Below are 16,547 nucleotides of genomic sequence, written 5' to 3'. Positions count from 1 at the left end.
TTGTATCTAGTTCTATCACTTCAGAAGTATTTGATTTTTTTAATTTTGAATGGGTCGCACATTGAAACGAAAAGCTGTACCAAGCTGGCAAATAAACTTAACCGAGAACACCAGGTTTGAACTCATTTCAATATTTCTATGGCTAGTTCTTGAATTACAAAATTCTTATAGGGTCTACTTGTAATCGATATCTCGAAAACCGATCAAGGTAAAAAAAAGGTAATTAAACAATGTTTTGTAAATTTTATGAGCACTGCAGTACTTTCTAATATTTTTCTCTAGGTTTTTAAATAAGAAAATTATGATTTTTAAAGTTTGAACGGTCGCCATATTGATAATAAATTACGTACTAAGTTGGACAACATATTTAGCTAAGATATTTATAAGATCAATTTTGTACCAAGTTTCAAATTGTTTTGGTTTTGCGGGTAAATTATTGTCTCCACAAGCGTTATATAGCGTACATAAAAAGGCTGTTAATAAGTCCCGCACAGGCTTGACAATTCCAGATCGATTACAGGTTAAGCAATAAAAACTGGGTACATCATCATTGCATCATAAATCTACTTTTTGAAGTACCGTAACTACCATTTTTTGCCATGTCAGGGGGATGGTACGCAAGGGATCAGAAGTAAATAAAAAAAATGAGAGCATAGGTCGAATAGTTAATCGAATTAAAGGTCTTTATTAGTACAGTACAATGCCACAAATCCGACCTCAAAAGGTTCGCTTTTAAAAATATTATGCTGGTGTAAAGTTTGAAACATTGAAACAATGTAAACCATTTTCTAGATGGATTAATATTCTTTTCTTGGCTCAAGTTAAACTTAGTAAATGAATACTGGACTTAAAAGCAAAGTAAAAAGTGAATACTGGAAGTAAAAATGTTTCTTAAGTGCAACCCGTTATTGTATAATAAATATACGTAAAAGTTAAAATATTGCGTGCAGATTACAGAACTAAATTCGGACGATATCCAGAACTGTTCAAGTAAAAAGATGCAGTTATAAAACGGACAGGTTAACTATCACAGTTTACAGTCGATACCAGGAAAAAACTAAAAAGGCCGCATTAGTGTCGCTAATAAAATGACCCATTCTTATATCAGATAAGTTCATTGAAAAAGGAGGGTGGCGGAGCTATTTCCGAAGCGCCAGATCGATCGATAGCAGGTTAAAGGAGAGCTCATACACCATATCTTATCAGTCGCTGCCGTAAAGCAACTGATACAGCCTGTACCATTATTAATTAATAACTTTAATTAAAACTACCAGTCGCTGAATTAATTTTCACTGATAAAGTTTATCAAATATCGACTGACAAAAACAACTGTTATAATGATCTTTTTGCTTTATGCGAGGTGTATTCCAGTAAACTACAGCCTGCTTGGATGTAGTGGAAATAGTGAATTCACGAATATTACAGTTTTGCAAATAAAATTGTGACAATTTATGATTTCATAGTTTCAAACAAGTAACAGTACATGTTTTAAGTTTGTTATTGATACGGAAGATTTGAAAGGATAACAGGATTTCAGGCATCGTGACTCCTGTTTGCTCTTTAGTTTTTATGTGTTAATACCTACCCCACCTGACGAAGAGGATTGACTCTAATCCTCGAAACGTTATTGTACTTTTATATCCTATTTGTTAACCTATTATAACCTATTTTTATAACTTATAATCTGAAGGTTATAAAAAGTACAACAACGTTTCGAGGATTGGAATCTATCCTCTTCGTCAGATGGGGGAGGTATTAATACATACAAAAACATACCAAATGAGTGTACCAGGGGTTTTAGTATATTTGAACCTTTTCTTTCCCTTCTTTACTTCTTTCTGATCTTTATTTTTGTATATATTAATACATCCCCCACCTGACGAAGAGCATAGATTCAAATCCACGAAACGTTGTGTTGTACTTTTTATAACCTATAACGATGGAAAATGTCCGAAATCCTGTTTTGTCCTTTCAATGTACAGTAGTGACATTGTCATAGAAACATATTTAATCCTTGTTTATGGTTTTCTTGTTAGCTACACAAAACCTTGCAAAATATGACCTAATAAACCATCACTCTGTACTGTTATTAACGAGGTCTGATATTCTGCGGAAGTATAACTTACCTTGTTTTACAAGAATGGGGTCAGGTGACGTTCTTATCTTATCTAATAATGGCTTTGGCCATCGTTGCAGAATGCGGTAGTACATAATGTGTTGCCCCACATTGTGGCGACGAAGAAAACATCTCTCGAGATAGTGAATATCACACAATAGAATAAACTTTAGAAAGTCTGATCACACATGCCCGAGAGAGCAATCTAACATTGAACTGTCTACATACCTATAGAATAGTTTGAGAGATTATGGTGTTGACTGACACCAATAAAATAGCTCTATGCTTTGAGCTATGCAACGATTAAAATTATAGAAACTCTATTTGTCAATATATTGGTTTTGAAACAATACTCTGAGTTTCTAAATTGTTCTACTTTTGCCAAAAGTTGGGTTTGTATACCTATTGATGTTATCATGCAGTTTGCATGATATAGCCTACACTGCAGTTGAGGGTCATGTACTAAAAAAGGTAGATTAATGATAAATGGTACAAATAGACGCGATCATGTGAAAGCTAAATATTCACAGTGGTGTTAGTATTCCAAGTGCAATGTCCTGCAGTAAAGTACTTTTTGTTTGTTACTTGAAATGATGAAATAATCCAAAACATTACCTTCATTACTATGAAGCAATAACCGATTTTATTACCCGTCTCTAACACTATTGGTGACTTTTTGTGGACATGGAGTTTTAGTACTGTATCCAAATGACAGTCTAAAGTTAAAATTAAAAGAAAAGTTTGCTTTTTTGTGATAACGTAAAAGCTTCATATTTACATGGTATTTTCTTGGCGTGAGCGTCTATGGAAAAGGTGGAATATATTATCCGTTCATGTTTTCCATGATCAAAATGAATAGGCCTATGTTGTTTTGATCACGTCTTTTTATAAGAAAGGTTTGATACGCAGACAGCTGTTTACTGCAAACTCGGTCGCGTGACAGCAGCGATCAATTCTGCCAACTTTATCCCTCGCAGGCTTATCTCTGTGTTATTCTGTTGGCTACACTGTAGAACACTATCCACAAACTCAATTCCCCAGTCAGAAGTCCGAAACTGCTGCAGGTACACAATCTTCCACTGTAATATTAACTGTGTATTTTACACAACATCAATAAACAGTTTATAAACTCTAACATTGTCTGAAAAGAATGTAATATTGCTACTTTGTTTACTTTGAGAAATTCAAAGTTCTGTAAATGGACAAAAATAATTGGGTTTATCATTTTTCGTGTACTTAGAAGAACCACATTTTTAAATATTAATCTAGATCATTAATACCTAATTTTTTTTTATTTAATCTTAAACAAAAATGTTTGCACAAATGTATATTTTTCTTATCCGTTCAAAGTCCCGTTATGATTAATATCGCCATGGCAAAACATTTTTGGTGTGTTGTTTATTTTTTTCCGATCGTTTGAACTGATAAGTATGTTTGCACAAATAATAATCATCATTTTATTTATATTAAAATATATACATTTATATTTTTAACATGTAATTCTGGAATATAATTTTACGAATAATGGATACCATTGCATTGGCTAGATCCATGGACCTAATAATGAGGTCGTTAACAGCTATAACTATAAACGCAGACGTTGTTGCATAGCCTCAAAGCCTAACTCAATAACTCAATCCTAGAGGCCTCACCTAGCTTAGATCAATCGCTATAGCTGTGCTATGCCATGTCATTGATAGTACTAGGTGGGCCATTGGATCGCACTATGAGTGGTTTTTTTTTTTCCGTTTGTCTTTTTTGTTTTCACTGTCAAATATTCAAGGTATTTCAAAACCATTTAGCTCTTAAATTTTTACATCCATATTTTGATTAAATCAATATAAAATATGCAATCGTAAAATTATTCATAAACCTAAGAAATCAATACATTGGTTCTTAATCTGTATGTCTCGTATGTTTATGGCAATTCAGAATAGGAAGTATCTAACAAAACTTCTATCGCCCAATGAGGAGGGGAAACCTGAGCTGGGGAATGTCGAAGATTTTTAAAATTTCCTCTATCTAGGACAGGAAAACTAATAATGTTATTGTAAGCTCTAATGCGAACTGTACTGCAGCTCGTATCTTGGACCAATGAAATCAAGGTATGTGTAAAGCAGAATCTTGAACTTCTCCGAACACAAAGAGAAAGCTTCTCTGTATAGATGACTTTCTAAAAATTACGTACTTTCTTTAAATAATGGAAAAATATAGGTTAGAACCACTTTCATACAGAAACTATCAAAATTGATAAAATAAAAAGACATCAAGAACCAACCAATAAAAAATATTTAAAAATTGTTAGCTGTGTAAAATTCATGGCTCATTATCTAATATAAATATATTTTCTAACAAGAAACTAAATCAAGGAAACACGTTTTTTCCGGACATTTGCCATCATTCACTGAAACAAGAAATCAGTAACACTACGTTTCGAGATCTGCAATCTGATCTCTTCTTCAGGTTGTATTAAGTAGTTCTTACCTGAAGAAGAGATCAGATTGCAGATCTCGAAACGTAGTGTTACTGATTTCTTGTTTCACTGAACGATGGCAAATGTCCGGAAAAATCCTCTTTCCTTCACAATCCTTCCATCGTCAAAAATAACCTCAAAAAACTAAATCAATTTGATATATTTTACTTTCGGAAAAAGACTATCTACATATTATCTTCATACATACACATTACAATATTCAACACTACGTGTTTTAACAGTGGCTTGTGAATGCCACCCAACATAATGCATAGTCTTCTTTAAAACTCTGCATAATGGTGTAGTTTTATCTTCAGACAATCTTTCACTCATAATTGTTTATACATGTTGTTTCATGTTTTTGACTTGTTAAAACATTTGCAACAAATCATTTACTGGGCTATAGACAAATATTTCAATCTAATTAATGTAATTGCACATATTTTTATTTAAAAATTCACACAGTAATATTTCTAACTTAACTTTATAAATGGACTCTTCTCTAATCAATCGATTTACACTGTTTATCCCAAAAAAAAAAACAAACAAAACACACACAGAATAATACAAAGCGTATAAACAGCAAAGCATATGTAACTTATGTAAGACTCTACAGCTACTAATACTTACTAATGTGAAATTGTTTAGTAATTTGTATAATATGTGTTAGTTGCCCGTTTAAACCAGCTATAAATTGACTGAATTTATATCCATAAAGCGTTTGGTCCGAGACTGTAAAGCGAACTACGTTTGGACCATCACTTCTTACCAAATGCATCCATTGTGAGAGAAAGTAAATCTAGAGGTATCTGATGACTTTTCACATTCCTGGAAACAACAACAAAAATGTATATGTCACGAAATCAAGATAAATATATCAAACGTGATTATGTTAGTATGTTTGGTGTGTATGAAACTGTAGTATGAGGTAGATAATACGATTCAGCTATGAGTTATACACAACAGATGAAACATCTTTATACAACATCAGCGAATCATTTGTTCAATAGTTAATATACCTTGCAGAATTTCATTGTTATAAGTAGTGGATAGTCCGTACTCAAATTTAGACTGCAGTAAGTCCAACGTCAACTTGTGTCTTAGTGTCTTTTTATGCGTTTAGAAGAAGATAAATTCCAATTCTTGAAACGAACTCTTCCATTTTTGTAATATTTAATGATGATGATCTTTGATCATTCAAATTACTCATAGTCAACAACGAACTTTAAACAAAGGGATGCAGAAATAGTTTTAGTATTTTCAAAAACAGTTCACATCTTTTTGAAATTTGAAAGGTAAAGGTTTCTAATAATTTAATGGTGAACCTCAGTTATGGCAGAGAACAAAATTTAGAACCTCAAATAGTACCATATAGTAAAAATAAAAAAGAGTTAAAGATTGATTGTCTTATTTTACCAGGCGAAGTTAGGGCTAAGAAGCCTTTTCTAATTCTTAAGATGGATCGCTTGGAAGGACAGGGTCGCTCAGCGGTCACTCATCCAAGCAGCAACCCAGCCATTGGTGGTGGTTAGGAAGTCACCTTTAAGCCGTTGGTCCCCAGGTTAAGTATTAGAGAGGGCTTCTTAGCCCTAACTTCACCTGGTAAATTAAGACATTACTTTACTGTATAATTGCATGCCAGATTTTATAAAAGAAGAAATATGGCGATAACAGAACTAAGTTTTGTTTCAGTGCGGTCTCGTAACTCAAGTGGCCAAAATTAACTCAATAACACTGATATGATTAAGAGCTGATCAGTAAACCCTGGTGATGACAGAGCTGTTTAATTATTGGGTACATAACTAAGCAAGCTGAATAGCGCTCCAGCTACCAACCCTTTAGTTAACATACATCTGTCCCAGGGATGACAACTTTAAGAAAGTGTAAATTATTGTTCTATTGAGTTTAACCTGTCAACTTTTATCTTATTTATTTTTATGAATTTAGGCATTGATTTCCTTTAAATTATGAACATTCTTTATGAATCTCTTAAATGTTTATTGATCGAAAATTTCCTCATTAAAATTATAATGGATTTTGATATTTATAAAATTATTTTTGAACTTAGAAATACGTAAATACTGCAGCATAAACCAGTGGTTTTAAAACTTTGGTCACAGAAGAGATTAAGTGAGTTGCAACGATATCGGCACATTAATTTTTAAAAACACCCAAGGTTGAAGTTATAGGGCACAAAAATAGGAGGTCCAACTCCACATCGATGACAATGTTTCATAGGTAGAATAGTATAACCTCCTCCTTTTTTAATCGGTTAAAAAGGAAATTGATGAAACCAAAAATTTAAAGTTCTCTATGACAAGATCGATAGTTTCGAAAGGTAAACTTCGGATTTATTGTCTGTGCTTAAATTCTGCTGAGAGGTCACAAGAAAAATTTACTTATGAGAACAAATCCTACGTTTAGAAACTTCTTACCTCATAACTAGAATATATATATTATATTGGCCAGTACACATAAATGATGAAGATTCATCAGAACAGTGACAGGAATAATTCAGTTTTTAGCAGTCAGTTTTTAGATAGGTTCATGAGAGCAAAGTAATTGTTTTCAAGCCCATCAAAGTTTGCTAAAAGATTCTAAACTCCATGGGTAATTATGATGTTTCAAAACTGCAGTTCTTTCATTTAAATATTATCCTATTCATTTTCCGAACAAAATTTAGCCTGAAAACGCTGAGTGAAATTTGGATTAAGTCTGGTGATGGTATCAAATACCACATTGCTTAATAACTGAAAGAATTATTCTCCTGCATCCTTGATGGAACTGAAAGAAGATAATTGGACTGGTTCTTGTTTACTTTGGCTCAAAATTCAGCTACACTCATCACAATTTACAGACTAGCCTGCACCGATACCCAGGCGGGTTCGCTTCTGGCTGAGTTACATCTTCTAGATAAACCCGCACTAAACACAGCGAAAATCGATGTGTCACTTAAATTTAGGCAACCCTATTGATGTCCAGGAGCAGCTAGCTCATCACTAACCACAAATGTCGAGATTCTGGGGTGCAAGGGTAGTTCGATATGTCTAGTCTACTGCGAACTCTCTACTCTAGAGTCAAAGGTTCTTGCTAGCTTAGACATAAGGGCGTGCCACTCCTTGTCCGCTTTGACTGAAGAGCTGGTTCAGAACTGACCTTCCTTTCTTCTAAGAAGAGATAACCGAGATTATTGCCCAATATCATTCCTCTTACATCTCTACAGAAAGCGGCCCCTACCCCCAACCTTACCCATTCAGAATATCCTGTAACTACGGAAGCGGAGTAAAGGTCCTTTCAAGACTAAGTGCAATTTCTCAGTTTCTTCTCTTAAAAGAACAAAAAGTTCGCAGAAACAATAAGGCACCCCAACTGATAAAGCAGTGAGACTAGTGCATGGGAGTAGTTCATAAGCTCAACCCACAATCGATTATATGATCATGTACTCGTTTATATCACACACTGCCAGGCTATTTGGTAATCGGGTGATGTCTTTTCAGCTCAAGCTATTTTCTGTCTTTATTATTTATAACGTTATATTTGAGTTTACTAAGTTGTTAATAGTCTTCTTTATAGAAAGAAAATGACTTCAATGAAGAAGGCAGTTTCAGATTATAAAAATACTGGCGGTTTATTGCACAGAAGCCATACTGATCGCTTATTGGGTGGGTTTTTGCCTGATTTCTCCCAATTTTGATTTGGAACCTGTTCACTGAAGAAGGTGCGAGACCGCCTCATGGTTTATCCTTGTATTAGCAATATTTTGAGTGACAAACCGAAAATAAGTTAATAATGTTCTTCGGGCAATTCCACGAAAAGGTATGTTTTGCAATAATAAAAATCCTATATTGGCGTTCGTCTGTTGTCTACATGTACTAAAGCTGACTAAACCCGTCTAGCTTTTACTCGGATAACATGGTACATTGCCCACTAAATCCAAGTATTTCGATTGGTGAGTATTACATATATGCTCATGAACATTTAGTTATCACACGATTAAAGGTTAATTCATAATGAAATACATATATGTATTAATCTATAACTTCTTTAAAGGTTTTGTATTAGTGTTCGCTTTACTTTAGTGCCTAACGTAAACTACAAAAGATTAGTGAAGTAAGCCAATAAGTACGTATGCATAAACAAAAATTTGCTTTAATCGAATGTGCATTCAAAGATAATAATATTATTATTAGCCTCGGGAATCACAATAACCTGAGTTACTGTATATTATAAAAGAGTGCACGCTTGCTTACGAACCATGAATATTATCATTATTGCTTGTTTGTAATCAGTGTCTCGAGTTCGATATTTTAATAAATTAGTGCATTTATCAGCGTGTGCATTTAAAAGTAGTAAAAGAACGAGCAATAGTGAACTGATTGCAAGGCAAAGAGGCACCCGTTGTAGTAGACTACAACGAACTTTACAATCCATCTTTGTATACTGACACTGATGTGAAAATAATTGCCAAAATAAACGGAAGACCCAGGTATGAAGCGACCGACACTTCTGGGTATACGTAGCTTGCACGATAAGCTCGCCAGCTCAGGTGTGCACGCAAGGCTGCCAACCGTAAAGTGCAAAAGCTCACGAGCACTTCGCAGCCGCTGTTATCAGTAAAGTGGTGCCCATAAACTGTTATCATCTGCAGTAAACAGTCGCAGTCTTGACTGATAAGGTGCGCTCTACTCACCTCCGAGTTTTAAACAAGTTATGTATCCATTTTCTTGATGAGAATGCACTGGTTTTACAAGATTGAGAGGATAAATTATATTATATTTTCTGTCTTATTGGCTGAGCGTTAGTGAAGCATACCACTCGAGGGACTGGAATAATTTCTGTCAGTCTTTCCACACGATGTCTCGAAAACAAACTGACTTATGGACATTACATTTTGCAAAAAGCTTCCTCCATAGAATTTGGTTGGTAGAAAGCATCAGTGAACTTTTTTTACATTGATCTTATTGGTAGCCATGTTTGCTACAAAAAATCGCAGAATAAATCAATTTTAAAATAAACACAGTTCTATTTGGTTGGCGGTGAGTGTGGACCTAATGTGAGATGTATTCTGCTGTTCAGTTTTAATAATTATTATTTAACTATATTAGGTGCATGTTTTATTATTGGTGTGCATGGAGTAGACACACAACATAGATATTTGGTTCCTGACTTATGCGTGTCACAACCCTCTGGTATGATTTAGTTATTTTAACCTATTTTAATTATGTGTTAGGTTAGTTATTTACCTGAGGAAAGAGATCAGATTGCAGATCTTGAAACGTTGTGTTACTGATTGTTTTGTATCACTGAACAATGGCAAATGTATGGAAAAATCTTGTTTCCCTTTACAATATTCCATCGTCAAAAACAAACTTCAAACAAAGAAACACAGTTCAAACTAATATGTAATGGCATTTTAACATGTAACAGAGAAAGACATGCAGATATAGAAATTTTGTAAACTGTCCTGTTACGTTAGGCCAGTTACTCCTTCCTTAAAATAATAATTATTGTAATATTTTGAATTTGAATTAATTTTTTACCATGGCCATGGAGAGTTCGCAAGGATGTTGGGAATTTTTTGAATACTTTTCCATCGTTAAAAAAGGGATACACTACATTTTTATACCTGAAATCTGATCATTTCCTCAAGGTGCATAATTAACCTATAATTGTTTTGATTTCCGACTTCTGCATTAATGCATTGGTGTGGTCTGTTGGTGTTAAGTTTGTATTAGGGGATAGGTTGGCTAATCTCGCCTGATGAAGAGATTGGATTGTATATCACGAAAGGTAGTCTATGTTTTCTGTTTCGCCGATTTCATGTCCGAAATTGAAAACTCTATTTAATTCATCAATTTTACACATGTTTATGCTACATTTACCTTAGACGTCGTATTCACCAGTGTTGAAGTGTTATTAATTTTTAAGCGATATATATTCCTTAGCAAATGTGGATATGGAGCAATGAAGTAAAATTAGATATTCGTTTTGCGTGACTCGGCCCTTTACACTACAAACTTCAATATACTATAGTACTGTATATACTCATATAATATAATATTTTCTAATGTTTTGTATGTGTTTTCGAAAATAAAACGCCGAGCGCATTATGCCTAAAGATTCAAGATTATTATTTATGATATTTATAATAATACAAAGATAATTTTATATTTCACTTCATAATATTTTTTTAATAAACAGCACAATGAAAACCCGACTATATTTTTGTGTAAATATTACGAAGACAATTAACAAATCGGTTATTTCAAATTGTAATTTAATTAAACGTGAACGTGCAATGTATATAGGTTTGGTTTCGTGGAAACGTGCGTGAGTATTTACACAGCAGCGTGTTTCAAAGTAATTTCGATGTTAATAAATTACAGTCATCATCGTTTAGTTGGCAACGTAATGTTTTGTATTAGAGCAGAGTTTTTAATTCATAACCATCTTGTTCGAATCGGAGAGTGTTCGTTGAATTATAAAGGAGTGTTATTAAAACCCTTGTCTCGAGACATTTCATTACAGCTGCAGAGGGGATGTCTCGTACATCACGTCTGCTTCGTATGTCATTGCCTTTCTTTTGTTCTCTTAGGACAAGAAGCTTATAAATTGCAGTTAGTCCTATAAGGACCTTTGCGCTGCTTCCGAAGTGATAGGATATTCTGGAATTTAGGACACTAATCTCAAGTCATGCCCTCTCGAAAGAAGGGAAGGACAACTCTGAACCAACCTTCCAGTCGAAGCAGGGAGGAGGTGGCACACCCTTGTTGAGGCTAGCAAGAACCTTTGACTCTTAGGGGACAAACCCCACGAACTCCAACAGTCATCTCCCGCAGTAGACTAGACCTATCGAATTATCCTTGCACTCCAGAATCTCGACATTTGCAGTTAGTGATGTTGCCGCTACTGGACATCCATAAGGTTGCCCAGATTTAAGTTACACATCGGTTTTTGCTGTGCCCAGTGGTGGGTTCAACTGGAAGGTATGAACCAGCCAAAAGTGATCCCTGCTGGGATGTGTCTTTGCCTTCTATAAGGGTTACTACATGTTATATATTTAAACAGAGAATGGTCATTGTGTTTGGATGGTAACCTTTTATTCTAATAAACTAAAAGTTTAATTTTTGTTGTTGATATTTTGCAATAAATAACAAAATATTTTATCAGTTTTCCAAAATAATCAAAGTAAAACAGAAATGTGTTATTACTAGAGTACATATTTCTCGCAAAATTTAAAATACTAACTAAAGATGTCTTATTTTACCAGGCAAATTTAGGGCTAAGAAGCCCTCTTAAGCACTTAACCTGAAGACCAATGGCTAAAAGGTGGACTTCCGAACCACCACCGGGCAGGAGGGCTGCTTGCAAGGACAGGATCGCTCAGCGGTCACCCATCCAAGCAGCAGCCACGCTTGACGATAACCGTTGTACCCGCTACACTGCGCCATTGGCAAATCATCTAAACTCACATTTAATCTTCTAGAACATTACTTTATCAGGTGCAAAGGTATAATATCAAAAACATTACAAATTGTGTATTAGTTGTAATGGTTTGCTTATTAGTAGGTCTAAACTTGTATGCAATTTTAAATCTGTCTACCTACTGAAACCACATATAGGTCTAAACTTGTACGCAATTTGAAATCTGTCTACCTACTGAAAACCACATATAGGTCTAAACTTGTACGCAATTTTAAATCTGTCTACCTACTGAAACCACATATAGGTCTAAACTTGTACGCAATTTTAAATCTGTCTACCTACTGAAACCACATATAGGTCTAAACTTGTACGCAATTTTAAATCTGTCTACCTACTGAAACCACATATAGGTCTAAACTTGTACGCAATTTTAAATCTGTCTACCTACTGAAACCACATATAGGTCTAAACTTGTACGCAATTTTAAATCTGTCTACCTACTGAAACCACATATAGGTCTAAACTTGTACGCAATTTTAAATCTGTCTACCTACTGAAACCACATATAGGTCTAAACTTGTACGCAATTTTAAATCTGTCTACCTACTGAAACCACATATAGGTCTAAACTTGTACGCAATTTGAAATCTGTCTACCTACTGAAACCACATATAGGTCTAAACTTGTACGCAATTTGAAATCTGTCTACCTACTGAAACCACATATAGGTCTAAACTTGTACGCAATTTGAAATCTGTCTACCTACTGATGAAACCACATATAGGTCTAAACTTGTACGCAATTTGAAATCTGTCTACCTACTGAAACCACATATAGGTCTAAACTTGTACGCAATTTTAAATCTGTCTACCTACTGAAACCACATATAGGTCTAAACTTGTACGCAATTTGAAATCTGTCTACCTACTGAAACCATTTTATTATGCGCTATACCAATGCGATCTGTTGAACGATTTTCTCTGCCAAATCAAAAAGGAGCCTCTGGGGAAATACCTCGTGACGTTCATGTTCCTCGATATTGATATTAAATATATCAGTGTAGGCTCACTTTAAGTACCTTTTACAACAAATATGGTACTCTCTCAGTTTTTGACTGTATGTGATAACAAAAATTATTACAATCTATTTATTAAAAATAACTTTAGGGAGAAAACTTATCGTTTATTTACAAAGACTTAATTTTCATGAGTTATATTCCATTAAAATGTACTTATATAAATATAATACGCAATAATAAATATAATATTTTCTTAACTTTATTACAACATGTAATATTTGCAGTGTTATTCCGCGAGAACTAACTTAAAATGGTATTTTTATAGGTTTTATTAGATTATATTTATTAAAAATAACGTTAGGGGGTGGGCTTATCGTTTATTTACAAAAACCTTAATTATCATGAGTTAAAAATTATATAATAATAATATAATTATATAATATTTGCCTGTAGTTTGTTAAAGATTACGTATATAGTTGTCATAAGTTATTTTTTAAAAACCGTTGTGTCAGTAATTTCATTTAAAATAAATCCTGTAAAAAGTACTGTTAAATAAATTTTTTCCTGTTCAAATGTTTTCTTCGTCAATTTTATTTGGGTTTAATTTTAAAACTCCTGATATAAAAGCTGCAATACTAGTAGTGCAAATGTGTTTTAATACTCATTGAAGATCAGGATTCAAGTTCTTTATTTTTGTAGAATTTATTATATAATCATTTAAATAATAATCTTCTACAACCTATCTTGCATTTGACCGCTCTTTGCTATGCTGTACTTGCAATGAAAACATTAAAACATCATTAACATACATAATCATAAACATCATTCCCTTCAATATGAGCCGATTTTAATCCTGGTGTTTTACTAATCAATATTTTCTTGTATTTTATTTTTTTAAAGAGGCATTTTTTGGACATAATAAATCTTGCGTTGATCTTCACTATCGCAGGTTATTTTTCTCGTCACTCATGTCAAAAGCAGGCGTGTTGGAGATTAATATCCTCTGCCCAGCGAAAATGTTGTAAATAAACTCGTGTTTTAACATTGGTATATTCTTCACGTATTCCACTCTTGTATAAAATATTTTAAAGAAAATAAATGCAAAGTTGAGATGGACGAGTTTGTGAGCAATTTTCAAGAGTTCACATGGAGGTAGAGATAAAATTTCCTGATTTAAAATAACTTTAGTTGGAAATAGACCACCAGTATGAATACCTAGACATTATATGACCTTCGCCGTAGCATAGGGGTTAGGCTGCGGCTCTCTGACCGAGAGGTCTCGAGTTCGACTCCCGGGAAGGTCAATACATATTTGTACATAAGTTAGTTATTGACCGTTTTCTCTTAAAAACGTTTAGTATCATCAATTAAAATACAATTTGCGTATAAATAACCAAATTAACAAAAAAGACGCATGAAAATAAATTAAATGCAGCTTTCACAGCAAGGCTGTTTACCATTATTCTATGGACATGTAATATGAATCTGAGGGATAGGGTTGAGTAGTCATTGGTTTAATTAATTTATTTACTTTTTATATTTCAACGATCAATAACCATTTTACAATGTCGTCCATAAATCACGGCAATATCGTTCACAGACTACGGTAATATCGCGGAAGTCGTATATTAAACTGCATGAACTTAAATAGATATAATAGTGACAAATAGATAGCTAAGGATGTGAGATAATTTAAGGAAGCAATGAATAAAAATATTAATAATTCCAAAACAAATTACAATTAAATTAGCGTTCAGTTGTTAAATAGATGCCCAATTGTATAATTTATAAATTTGTACAAGATATTTTGGGTGCCTATGTTAGTAACTTTATAATAAAAACGCATGTCATAGGGACCATCCAGATACATATAATATTTGCATATAGCCTTTATACAGTCAAAGGAACGCGAACCAACTTGTAAGATAATGGTTACATTAGGCACCAGTACCTAACTAATTAGTACGGAAATGAGATATTAATTAACTCCCCAATAATTAACTTTGTTGCCTTCATCACCAGGTTTTACATGCACAGTGTTTCAAAATTCCCAATACAAACTTGTTCCATGGCCCAAGAGGAACCTAAAACCAAACACAGGCAATGGTCTATTTCTTTTATTTTATTCTCTCTTTCATCTAAGTTTAACAAAACGTTAGTGTACTCCATTATGTGGTCATCATTAATTAATACAAAATGTTCAGTTGAATATTTACAACTAAATTTCAAAATAGCGCCTATTTACATTTTAAACTAAAATATTTTTAAAAGCACGAGTTTTCTTTAAAAAAAGTGACAAAATCCACTTTTTTTAAAAAGATTTGTAAAGAAATCAAAAACTAATTTAAATGTTGAAATCGGATAACCAATAAGTGACATAGTAATTTTAGTCCCACAATGCATTTCCAATTGTCGACACTCAAGTTTCCTTACAAAAAGGAAAATTCTGCAATTGAACAGTGCAAAATAAATTAATACATTTAAAACAATTTTTATTTGTTCCATGGTTGAAAAAATAAAACCTTGCAGTTAAAAAATTTCAGATGAAACTTACATTGTCGTCACTTATTTTTATCAGAATTCATCATAAAAAAATACTCTTAGTTATAAAATTACATATAATGTCCATATAAAGATTTTACTAAAGTTTGATTACAGATAGTTAATACATTTTTAAAATATGAATATTAAAAAAAAACTTATGCAGACCTTCAGACGGTAAACGATAAGATACGGACCATTTTCCTCCTCTTCGTCCATGGAACAGTGTAAATATAATCAATTAAATCATTGTTTTAAGATTTTTACTGACGGTGGCTGGTTTAATAAGATAATAAGTTTTCGGACATTTGCTATCGTTATATGTTACAAAATGTATTTCAAAACGCTTGATTTAAATATATCCTCTTCGTCATTCATATATCCATAAAAGTCTTTCCAACTTCATCAACTAATTATACCTTCACCTGACGAAGAGGATAGATTTCAATTTCGAAACGTTGTGTTATTCGTGTTGTGTAACATATAAAAGTGAGAAATGTCTGAAACCCTATTATCATTTCAATTATTGTATATTACTGTTATATAATCAAAGGAATGCGAATCTTCATATCTGATGAGGTGTAACATCGGGTACAAATACCTGATTAGTACAGAAACTAGATATTAATTAATTCCATAATAACAAACCCTATTAATTTAGTAATAAAGAAACTTATTCGTCTCCAAGATGTAACCATCAAGTTATTACTTAACATTAACATATATTACTTGTATGTTGAACAATAGTTTACAGTCAAGAGTAACATTACACATAATTCCTATCTACTTAATTATTATAATTACAATACATGATATTTACTGTCTAGATGTAAAAGACAACTAGTGTTCTTCAGATGTATTTTATTAATTACTTAACATGGTCTTGTAGTCAAGATGCTAATTGCTAATTGTACTAACAGAACCAATAATTATATGTAATAGTCTTGTAAAGATGTAACCTATCGTCTTCAATT

At 33.1% G+C, this 16,547-nt stretch overlaps 1 protein-coding gene across 3 annotated transcripts in view; it reads right to left on the bottom strand.

The window, feature by feature from the left end:
• LOC124360830 (pleckstrin homology domain-containing family G member 5) overlaps nt 1–16,547 on the bottom strand; it is a 346,877-nt gene that overhangs the window by 266,260 nt on the left and 64,070 nt on the right. For 2 of the 3 annotated variants that reach the window (XM_046814770.1, XM_046814768.1), the window contains exon 2: nt 5,359–5,417. The exons of the other annotated variant lie outside the window; for it this stretch is intronic. In XM_046814770.1, coding sequence (XP_046670726.1) covers nt 5,359–5,371 — 13 coding nt within the window. In that variant the 5' untranslated portion in view covers nt 5,372–5,417. The remainder of the gene's footprint in view (nt 1–5,358; nt 5,418–16,547) is intronic. 3 annotated transcript variants of the gene reach the window in all.

The sequence above is a fragment of the Homalodisca vitripennis genome, chromosome 4, assembly GCF_021130785.1.
Source record: "Homalodisca vitripennis isolate AUS2020 chromosome 4, UT_GWSS_2.1, whole genome shotgun sequence".
NCBI classification, from domain to species: Eukaryota; Metazoa; Arthropoda; class Insecta; order Hemiptera; family Cicadellidae; genus Homalodisca; species Homalodisca vitripennis.
Note: the sequence above shows the minus strand (reverse complement) of the source record. Positions and strands in the feature narration are given on the sequence as shown.